Source organism: Chiloscyllium plagiosum, unplaced genomic scaffold (genome assembly GCF_037043375.1).
Source record: "Chiloscyllium plagiosum isolate Xiang-an unplaced genomic scaffold, Cpla_swu_hap1 HiC_scaffold_11, whole genome shotgun sequence".
In the NCBI taxonomy this organism is placed as follows: Eukaryota; Metazoa; Chordata; class Chondrichthyes; order Orectolobiformes; family Hemiscylliidae; genus Chiloscyllium; species Chiloscyllium plagiosum.
Window position 1 is genome coordinate 59,363,779 of NW_028270149.1, and position 11,251 is coordinate 59,375,029.

At 38.3% G+C, this 11,251-nt stretch overlaps 2 protein-coding genes and 1 long non-coding RNA gene across 3 annotated transcripts in view; 1 reads left to right on the forward strand and 2 right to left on the reverse strand.

The window, feature by feature from the left end:
- Window positions 1–4,241, forward strand: part of LOC122557159 (ADP-ribosylation factor-like protein 13B) — a 51,912-nt gene extending 47,671 nt beyond the window's left edge. Inside the window, exons 9-10 of the mRNA XM_043704528.2 lie at window positions 2,709–2,816; window positions 3,625–4,241. Coding sequence (XP_043560463.2) covers window positions 2,709–2,816; window positions 3,625–3,680 — 164 coding nt within the window. The 3' untranslated portion in view covers window positions 3,681–4,241. The remainder of the gene's footprint in view (window positions 1–2,708; window positions 2,817–3,624) is intronic.
- LOC122557161 (uncharacterized) overlaps window positions 1–6,884 on the reverse strand; it is a 32,963-nt gene extending 26,079 nt beyond the window's left edge. The window contains exon 1 of the long non-coding RNA XR_015758584.1: window positions 6,834–6,884. This is a non-coding gene — a long non-coding RNA (uncharacterized LOC122557161). The remainder of the gene's footprint in view (window positions 1–6,833) is intronic.
- drp2 (dystrophin related protein 2) overlaps window positions 1–11,251 on the reverse strand; it is a 518,740-nt gene that overhangs the window by 441,002 nt on the left and 66,487 nt on the right. The window lies entirely within an intron of this gene.

The window sequence follows — 11,251 nt, forward strand, 5'->3', positions numbered from 1 at the left end:
TGTTGTAACTTCTTATTTGAAGATCGATTCTATGTTTTAATTGCCGTCTGAAGGTCAACAGCTTGAACAATGTAGTACTCAATGGAATTGCTCTGACCAGACCAGACCAGACAAAAGTGCTACCCACTGGTGTTGACATATTTCAAACACATTGTCAGGTATGCTTTGCATGGTGATTCTGTGTCCAATCCATAGAGAGGCTGTAAGATGTCACATTTTTACAATGGGTCTCCTCAGCAAAGTTGTTGCATGACAGAGGATGTCCTCATTTGTATCAATTTGATATATCTACCAGAATCATAAAATTTTACAGTACAAAGGAAAGCCATTCAGCCCATCATGTCTGTACCAGCTCCAGAAAGACCCCGCTAAATTCTTAATTTTCAAATAGATACCCAACTCTGCTTTGAAACCTCCTATGGAATTCTCCACCACAATCCCAGGCAACACATTCCAAGTCCTAAAAACTCTCCTCATCTCACTCCCATCTCTCTTGCTGACAATCTTGAAATTGTAACCCCTAGTTACTGGCAGACAAACTAGTGGAAACAGAATATCTTTCTTTACCATGCAGAAATTGTTTATAATTTTGAACACCTCAATAAGGTCATTGAATCCAGAAGTTCCATGGAGCAGATTTGATGGGCTAATTGGCCCAATTCTGCACATACCTTATGGTCTTATGGTCCCTCTATTCATGTTCTCCTATCAAAGTTTTACTATTGAGTCTGTATCATCTGTCCATGTATCTTCTACTAAAATCCATTACCTCGCCAGGTGTCTGCCCAAAGGCCGACTTATCAAAGTCTCTCTAAAATTGCTCAGAGTCATCCTCACAATTCACCATTCTCCCCAGCTTAGTACCATCTGCAAATTTAGAGATTTTGCCTTCAACATCCACCCCCAAATTGTTTACATAAATCTGAAAAGGAAAGAGTCTCAACACCATTCTCTGGAGAACTCCACTTTCAGCTTGACTTCAGTCTGAGGAATGTCATCTATACCTACCCTCTGTTTCCTATCTTTTAACCAATACCTATTTATAATTTTCTAACCAATCTGCCATCTATCATATCAAATGCTTTCCGAAGGTTCAAATATGCAACATCTACAGCACTACCTTCACCAACTGCCTATGTCACCTCATCAAAGATCTCAATTAAATTTGTCAGACATGACCTGTCTGTGACAAAGCCATTTTGACAGTTCAGAATTAACTTACTTTTCTCTAGGTTTATATTTATCTGATCCCATATTATGGCCTCACTCAGTTTGCCCACTGATGATGTCAAGCTGACAGGGTTGTGGTTTCCTGGGTTATATTTTACCCTTTTCTTGAATAAAGACATCACATTTGATATCAACTTACCTAAATTGAATTTCTTTAGTTTCACTTCCTTTCCTTAGAAATATAATTAACATGATGTAATCAAAGTCACTTCCAGTTTATAACATTGCTTGACTCTATCCCCACTTCAGCTTATTTGCTGCTGAAACCCTCATCCACACTTTTGCTACTTCTATATTCAACTGTTCCAAGGTTTTCCTGCCTGACCTCCCATTTTTCATCTTTCATAAATTTGACTAAATCCAAAATCCATTGTTTACCTGTTATGTCCCAATCATCCATCACCTATGTGCCCCCTGATCTACACTAGGTCTCGGTCCACCAATACATTGGGTCCTGTTCCATCAGTGCACTGATTTTAACATGCTTACATGTGTTCAAAGCCCTCCATGACCTTGGCCCTCTCTATCTTTGCAAAATAGTCCATCCCTATAAATGTCCAATAACTCTGTGCTTCGTCAAACTCTTGACCTCTCGTATACCCTACCCAGCCCTTCAGTTTACCATTGGCAGCATATGTTAAGATGTCAAATTCCTAAGGTCAATAATTCTCTCTCTGAAACTGTCTTCAATTTCTTCAAACTCAATAAGATCCTTCTTAAACACACCACTTTGTCCAAGCTTTTAGCCACTTGGTCAAATATTTCCTTCTTTGGTTCAGTGCCAATTTTTAACTGATCACACATTTTTCATATGTATTTCCAATATTTTAAAACATTATATAAAAGTAATAAATCATTAAAATGATCAGTGATTGGTCAGATGCACTGGCAGTGCTAGAAGCAAGCAACCAGCAGTATATTTCTGATGCATGTTACAGTGATCAATCTCACTGACATTTAAGGTTTCCTGTTCAACATCCTCTTTCCAAACTTGAAGTCATGTCTATACCAACCTTAATGCTGTAAAACTCTAGAAAGAAAAATGTATGCTTTTCAAATAAAGATTCCTACTTGCCATTTGTTCCCTGTTAATTACAATGTAGCGTGTGGATGAGGACAATTAATGAGAACTTATGTAAACATTACATGTCTTCACACTTCTAATTTAATAGCATGAGTTAATTCAATGTCCATTTGAATAAATCCCATAATTTATTCTGAGTTCCACTAGAGATTTGTAACCCATTTATAATAAAGGAGATTTATTTATACTGCCACTGAATTATGTGCCAGTGTCAAGACAACAGAGAGGCAACTGTGTTGTAAAGTAAATTAGGTTCTAATAGATGATGTGATCTAATTAGTGTGATGACACCTGACAGTCTTTGAAAATCTTGAACTGCAAGTTTTTTACAGTTTGGATTTAAAGCCATGGTTAAATTTCATGATTTTATCTCTTTTTAAAAAAAATTTTTTAGATGAAAAGAGACACACAAGGAGAAAACTAAAAAAAAGCAAGAATAAAATTAATTCAGCAGACGTCGAAGACAGTTTTTCCAGAAATGTGGACTTAACAGCACCTCTGGGTAAGAGTGCAGCACATACTGAGCTTTCTAGTAATTTGATTTAAATAACTGATGTATGAGCAGGAATCTCCAAGAACTTGAACTTAAATAAAGTATCCAATGTTATAGAACAACCCAAGGCAAAGGGAAGTTTTTAAAAATTTGACACCAAGCTAGGATATGTAATTTTAAGGAGCATTTTGAGAGAAGAAAGTAATATAGAGAAGCAGAGGAATGTATGGAGGGAGTTTCAGAACTTATGGCTTAGGGCAGCTGGAGGCACAATGGTGGAGTGATTAAAATGACGGATGCTCAAAAGGCTGGAATTAGAAGAGGAAGATATTTTGGAGGGTTATGGGGGGAGGGGGGGGGGGGCGGGGTTGGGCAGAAGAGATAGAAATAGGAAACGCTGAGACCATGGAGAAACATAAAAACAAACATAACAATCTTGAAAACCAGGCTTGGTTAACTGTGAACCACTGTAAATCAGAACATATTTGGTGCAAGTTAAGAAACAGGCAGCAGAACTTTGAATCAGCTAATGTTATAGAACAAAGATGATAGATTGCCAACCAGGAGGCCATTGCAATAGCCAAACCTAAAGGCAACAATGACATGGATAGGAGTTTCAGCAGCAGAAGCAGAGGCAGAGTCAGGGATATAGCCGAGGGAATAGATTGTCAGAAAAGAAATTATTCATAGTTATTTCTAAACAAGTATACAGTGAAACACTTTATATTTTAGCTGCTAATTAAATGAAAAATACAGAAGGTTTCAGAACAGACACTTTAGATTTATCTAATTTTCTACCTTCTTAAATCCATTTTAGATCTCTACAGAAAAGCGCTTCTTGCATTGAAGACCAGGCCACAAGCAAACAACTAGTCAACTTATTCAATAAAGCAGTAAGGAGAAGTATTGAAATGAGTAAAGCAAGATTTTCAGTTGCTGGATACTCTTCACTCTGGAGAATATGAACAATTGATACTTTACTTGAAGCCCATGCTTTCTTGAACTATGTCCAAGATTGGAATTGATTGGCTAGGATAGCCAAATTTCAAAGATTGCATTTACTCTTTCTCTGTAAGATTTCAAGAAAATATTGACAAATCGTACAAATAATCATGGCAAATTCATCATGTTCTGGTTCGTCAAATGCTGCAGGAGACCTAAAGTCCTGGTTGCCACCCACATCAGATTGTGATCCAATGTCAATCCAGAGCTCATTTATGGTTAATCAACACACCTTTTATATTCCATGCCTTTCCTCACATCTGTCATATTTTGTATTGTTTGTTTCTTGCTTAATAGTTTTTCAAGGGGAAGATCATTATCTGATGACCTTTTGCATAATCTTCAATGCTATGAAAACAGGACTTGTGGCATGGTGGTTATGTTCCTTGTCCTGGGTCTGCGTTCAAATCCCATCTATCCAGGAGGGGTATTGTTACAATACCCCTCCTGGATAGATGGGATTTGAACGCAGACCCAGGACAAGGAACATAACCACCATGCCACAAGTCCTGTGATCTTTGAGTAACCAATTTTGGACACCATACTTTGGGAAAAATATGAAGACTTTAGAGAGGATGCAGGAAAGATTTATGATAATGGTTCCATGGATCAGGAACTTCAATGACAAGGATAGATTAGAGAAATTGTGTTTGTTTTCTGGAGTGCATCATGTTCCCCAGTTTCATTTAATTTGATAAGTTAATAAGTTTGCATTGGCTTTTTGACTATTGTTACAGTGACTGAACTGTTTAATATTTACTTTAAAGGAGTAGATTGATAGAATTCTTTCCATTGGCTGAAAGTTAAAGAATGAGAAAACACAAAAACGTTAAGGCTATTGGTAAAATATTTGAAGGCAGTGCGAAGAAGGACTTTATCCAGCGATTCTGGAATGTACTGCCTGAGACAATGGTGGATGCAAATTGAATCATATCTTTCAAAAGAACATTGAATCAAAATATTTCACAAGACAGGGTGGGGGGTGTGGGACTAACTGAGCTGCTCTTGAAGAAAGCCGACATATACATCCAATGGCCTGAATTGTCTCCTTCTGTATTTAACCATTCTATGATTCTATTCTATGATAAACAAGGAGTTTGCAAGCATTCTAAATTCACAACCAACTATATTGTCAGAAACAATTTGATCCAAGATGATATTGTAACATTGGATTATCTAGCTAACTCTTTCACCATGACATTGAATAAATTGGCTGTAAAAATATTAGAATATGTTTCCTTAATCAATCTGAAACCACATATGAATAACAATTGTAATTACAACAGGTATTTCCAAATAGGCTCAAAGAACAGCAACTTAATTTCAGATTCCAGATTGTATTAAACAGGCACTGCACATTTATTTCAGTTGAGACATTGCAAAACAAAAGGTTTATATAATGAAATAAAAATTTTCATCAGTTTAAGCCAGAATGGTTACACATAGATCTTGTGTAGGCTTTTCAGCCACAATTTCAGTTACTAAACAGTAATTCCAGCATGATGCTTTCTACAGGAGATTTAGAAAAGATAATCAATGTGTGTCTCTTCAACTACAAAAAACTTCTCTACACCAGGATCTCAGAGAACACCAGCATTTAAACTTGTGCATTCAGATATTCCAGTCTCCAAATAGGGCACAAATTGGAGACTAGATGGACCCCTAGTTACATGCTGAGATCCATATTAGATATCACAACACAATTATAGGTATTGCTTAGGTCTTTTAAATTTCCAATGCCAACTATCCTGCAGTCAGCCAACTCAGAATTAAAGTCATAGACTTCCCAGATTTCTAACATATCTGGACAGTTCCCCATGAAATGTTAGACAGATTATAAAAAAAGAGTTCTAACTAAGAATCACTGCACCACTCACTCCTTCAACTGGATCCCATGATACATTTCCCTAAACACTCCAATTACCCTAAAACCCCCGACTGCCCCTGACCTGACTTCACCATCCTACTCACTCAGCCATCAAATTGCCACCCTAACCAGATGCGACCATACCACCAGACCTAACTGGAACTCTACCCTGTTGCCGACCTACCCTAGCCATTTACACTAATAAAAGGCTAGTAATAGTGCAGATTCGCCCAAAGTAACACAATTAGAAGTTTTGGGATGTTTAAACTTTATGCACCAAAATACAACCATAAAAAAGAGCATGACTTGACACCTTCTGCATTGCATCATGACCTATCCAGTTTCTGTAATGGAGATTCCGGAAAGCAACTTGCATTGAAGGTCTGGCCTGAAGAGATCCTGGCAGGTGAGTGTGTTTCTTTCATATGATTAGTGTCAGCTTGAACTGTTCCAATGCCAATCAGGAGATTTAGGCAATGAAGTTGCAAATTTGTCCACCAGATACACGTAAAACATGCCAGAAAAGGATATAGTTTGTCCATTCAATTGAAAGTGTTTCTTTTAAACAGTGTGATAAATCTTTAGTGATCCCAAATAACCTCTTTAGCACCGAAAATTTACTTTAACAAGAGTGAAAGTCATTATTACAAATTTAATTAGTGTTGGATACTTTTGATTTTGTTTTACTTCTCTTTATCTTTAGCATCTCTCTTAATTCAATCTTCCTTGCCTTCACTTAATTCTGTGTTCTGTCAATGACTTTATGTTGAATTCGACATTTAACTCAGGCTTCCCAGTTTAATGAGGATTTTTCAATCCTGAAATCCCTTCCCTGTGAGTATACCTACACCACAAAGACTGCAGAGGTTCGGGCAGGCAGATCACCACCACATTCACAAGGGCAGTTATGGATGGGCAACAAATGCTAACATTGATAGCATCATGTCCACATTTGATGAATGAATTTTGAAGAATCTTAAAACTGCTTCACAACTAAGGAATTGTTTTTTAATTGTAGTCACTATTGTAAGGAATTAAGGCAGAAATTTTTCAAAGCAAAATTCTCTAAAAGCACAGAAATAAATGATCAGATAATTTAATTTACTAATGAAAATTGAGAGATGAAAATTGTCATTGACATTTGGAGATCTCCCTACCTTTCTTCAAGTAGTCCTTTGGGATCTTTTGTATTCATGTGTGGGGGTAGATGTGACTTTGACAGTGCACTACAGCCCTAGTATTATATTAAAGTGTCTGCCTAGAATGTGTTGAAATGTTTAAATGAGGCTTTAATCCACAACATTTTGAATCATAAGTGAAAGAGCCACCACTGAATCAAATTTAACTACTATAACAAATACTCCATTTAAACATTAACAGATGATTATGTCTCTCTGGTCATGTCCTGCAATTAATATTTCACAATTTATTTTAACTATGAGACTTTGGTTAATCATTTATGAGAAATTTACTCTCTATATGCATCAGACCTTCCATTATTTACTACATTCTTGTTCAAATTTCTTTAACACTTCACGTACATGTTATGAATTTTTGAGATATCTTGTCACTTTTGTCTAAGTCAAAGACTGCTTATGGTTGTTGTCTGTCCATAAATGAAGAATAGACATTTCTTACTGTACAGGGTTGTAAAACCAGATTAAACTTTATAAATCACTTCCTTCTCGACAGGAGGAAGAAAATTATGAGGCAAGATCCATTACGGCAGATCTTTTACGAGCAAAGTCAAAGTTCTTAACCCTTAATTCGACTTCAGACTGCACTTGTTAATTTTCCTGTTTTTCCTTGTATATATGCTCACACAACATAAACAAAGAAAATTAACTGTCAAGTGACAGAAATGCAGAACAAAATGCTCCAAAGGATAAACAAACTGTAAATGTAATGGTACACTTTCTCCTTTGCATTTCTCTTGATTTTAATATGTGTTTTTTTTCCCCAAGTCTTTCATTTTCCTCTCATCATTATCTTTCTATCTTCTCCTTTCAGTTTTCACCTATTGTTGTTCAAATTTAAATATCCATAAGAAACTTGAGAGTCTCAGAAATGCCTGAATACTTGAACCATTTTACAGGAACCTTTGTAGCATGTTTCATTATTATAGCTGTAGTTTTCCAGAATTTAGGTATAGACAACTGATAGCTAAGTAAATGTTCTTTGCTTAGGTTAACAGGGAAATAAGCAATGGTCTTTCCCGGGGTCAATATTAAAAACTTAGAATTTGATGTGTTAAACATAATTTCAAAGTTTATAAATGACTAGGCGGCATGGTAGCCCAATGGTTAGCATTGCAGCCTCCCAGCACCAGGGACTCAGGTTTAATTCTAGCCTTGGGCGACTGTCTGTGTGGAGTTTGCACATTCTCCCCATGTCTGCGTGGGTTTCCTCTGGGTGCTCTGGTTTCCTTCCACAGTCCAAAGATGTGCAGGTCAGGTGAATTGGCCATGTTAAATTGCCCATAGCGTTAGGTGCATTAGTCTGGGTGGGTTGCTCTTTGGAGGATCAGTGTGGATTGGTTGGGCCGAAGGGCCTGTTTCCACACTGAAGGGAATTTAATCACATATCACTTACAAATCTGATAAAAATTGAGAAGGACATAAACAGACCCGTGAGCCAATTTAATGCAGAAAAGTGGAAACTTATTTATCTTGTTCAGAAGAACAAGAAATGGCAATATTATACATATGATATAATTGGCACAATAGATGTAGGTTTGCTTGCTGAGCTGGAAGGCTCATTTTCAGACGTTTTGTCACTATGCTAGGTAACATCATCAGTGAGCCTCCGGATGAAGCACTGGTGGCATGGCCCCCTTTCTATTTATGTGTTTAGGTTTCCTTGGAAGGGTGATGTTATTTCGTGTGGTGATGTCATTTCCTGTTCTTTTTCTCAGAGGGTGGTAAATGAGACCCAAGTCAATGTGTTTGTTGATAGAGTTCCAGTTGGAATGCCACGCTTCTAGGAATTCTCATGCGTGTTTCTGTTTGGCTTGTCCTAGGATGGATGTGTTGACCCAGTCAAAGTGGTGTCCTTCCTCATTTGTATGAAAGGATACTAGTGAGAGTGGGTCACATCGTAATGATGGCATTATTGATGGTCTTGAAGGTTTCCTCTAATTTGTTTCATTTAGTGATGACAAAAGTGTCATCCATCTAGTGGACCAAAAGTTTGGGTTGAATGGTTGGTAGAGCTGTTTGTTCGAGTCTCTGCATTACTGCCTCTGCTAAGAACCCTGAAATCGGAGATCCCATGGGTATTCTGTTGGTTTGCCTGTAGGTTTTGTTGTTGAAGGTGCAGTGGGTGGCAAGGCATAGGTCCAGTAGCTTGACGACATTGTCCTTGCTAATGAAGTTGGTGGTGTTAGGTGTATGTGTCTTTGTTTTTTCTAATAGTGTAGTCAGAGTTGATGGATGTGAATAGGTCTGTTACGTCAAAGGAGACCATTATTTCATCCTCTTCTATCTTGGTGTCTTTGATGGTCCTCATGAATTCTTGGGTAGAGTGGATGGAGTGGCATAAGTCTTCTACTAAGTGTTTCAGTCTTTGGTGTAGCTCCTTGGCCTTCAAGACCATCAATAATACCCCTACTGGCATAAAGTTCACTAAAGAGAAGGAAAACAACAACAAACTGCCATTCCTAGATGCTGCAGTGGAGCGAACATGAATGAGGAACTTCAAACCAGCGTCTACAGGAAAACAACACATACTGACCAAATACTGAACTACAGAGCAATCATCCCACACTCACAAACGAAGTTGCATTAGAACATTATTTCAATGAGCCACCACATACTGCTGCACAGAGGAACTACGCAGAGCAGAGGAAAATCACCTATACAGTGTATTCAAAAAGAACGGGTACCTAAAGAACACAGTCCACCGATTTCTCAGCAACAAACCCCAACAAGCAGACAAAATACATCCATAAATTCTAGCCATTCTCCCCTACATCAATGACATCTCAGAAATGACTGCCAGACTACTCAGACCTCTTGGCATCATGGTAAGCCCACAAACCCACCAATACACTAAAACAGCAGTTAATGAACTTGAAAGACTTTGCACAGATAACAAGCAAAACTAATGTCATTTACAAAATATCTAGCAAGAACTGCAACAAACACTGCATTGGACAAACTGGCAGAAAACTAGCCACCTGGATACTTGAACATCAACTAGCCACAAAATGACATGACCCACTCTCACTAGTATCCTTTCATACGGATGAGGAAGGACACCACTTTGACTGGGACAACACATCTATCTTAGGACAAGCCAAACAGAAACACACATGAGAATTCCTAGAAGCATGACTTGGATCCCCCTGAGGAAAAGAACAGGAAATGACTTCATCACAGGAAATGATGTCATCACAGGAAATGACATCACATGCTCAAGGAAACCTAAACACATAAATAGAAAGCGGGCCATGCCACCAGTGCTTCATCTGGAGGCTCACTAATGATGTTACCTAGTATGGTGACAAAACGTCTGAAAATAAACCTTTCAGCTCAGCGAGCAAACCTACATTCAGATCCTCAACCTGAGCAACATAGAGTCATAGAGATGTACAGCATGGAAACAGACCCTTCCAAACACTTCGTATTCATATATCCATCCAAATGCCTCTTAAATGTTGCAATTGTACCAGCCTCCACCACTTCCTCTGGCAGCTTGTTCCATACACGTACCACCCTCTGTGTGATATCTTCTCAAAATTCGCTAACTGGCACAATCTTAAAGTGGATACAAGAAGAGAAAGGCATAGGGTAGACAATGCTTTGAAGGATGCAGAAAAAGTTTTTGTAATAAGTCTTGTGAGATCCTTGAATGTATTGGGTGGGGGCATGAGGTGGTATGAATTATGTTGGATGAAACATGGGAAGTGTGGAGGGGGAGTGAAGGGGTGTGAATGGTGAGGGTTGAAGGGCTACCTTTGTTTGCTTGTTTTTTTTATAAAGTTCTTGGGACATCACACATGGCCTGCCACTGCTCTCAACCGGTCCTGGACTCTCTCCACATTGTTTATAGTATCAGTGGCCTGATTTCAATACCAATTGCTCCCCTGACTGGAACAGAACTCTACCATCCAGCACACCTCCTCCTAAGTTGACAATACCCTGGCTCTATCTTTCCAATGTGAGAACAGAACTCAAAACCTATATTGTACACTTTGTCAACCCTTTGCCAAAATTGTCTACATTTATTCTGGAAATTCTGGGGACCTAGCTCAAGAATGGTATATTCTCTGCTATGCCAACTAAGTGTCTGGAAGAGGAGTGCTTAGACATTTTATGTCTCCTTTAGTCTTCAGAATGAATGGGGACAAGAATACCAGGTTAGGGAAACAGTAATGGTTGCTCCAGAAGGGAGGGAGGGACAGGATGATATGGTTACCCATTTCCCCACTGCAGGTACAGAGCATAATCCTTCTCTGGGTCTCTTCTATAAGAATCTCCAATACCACATTCAGGGAGCTGTATGTCATCTTCCACAGTTCCTGACCAATCTGAAACATGGTATTGTGTGTCAGCTAGGACATTTCACACCTTAA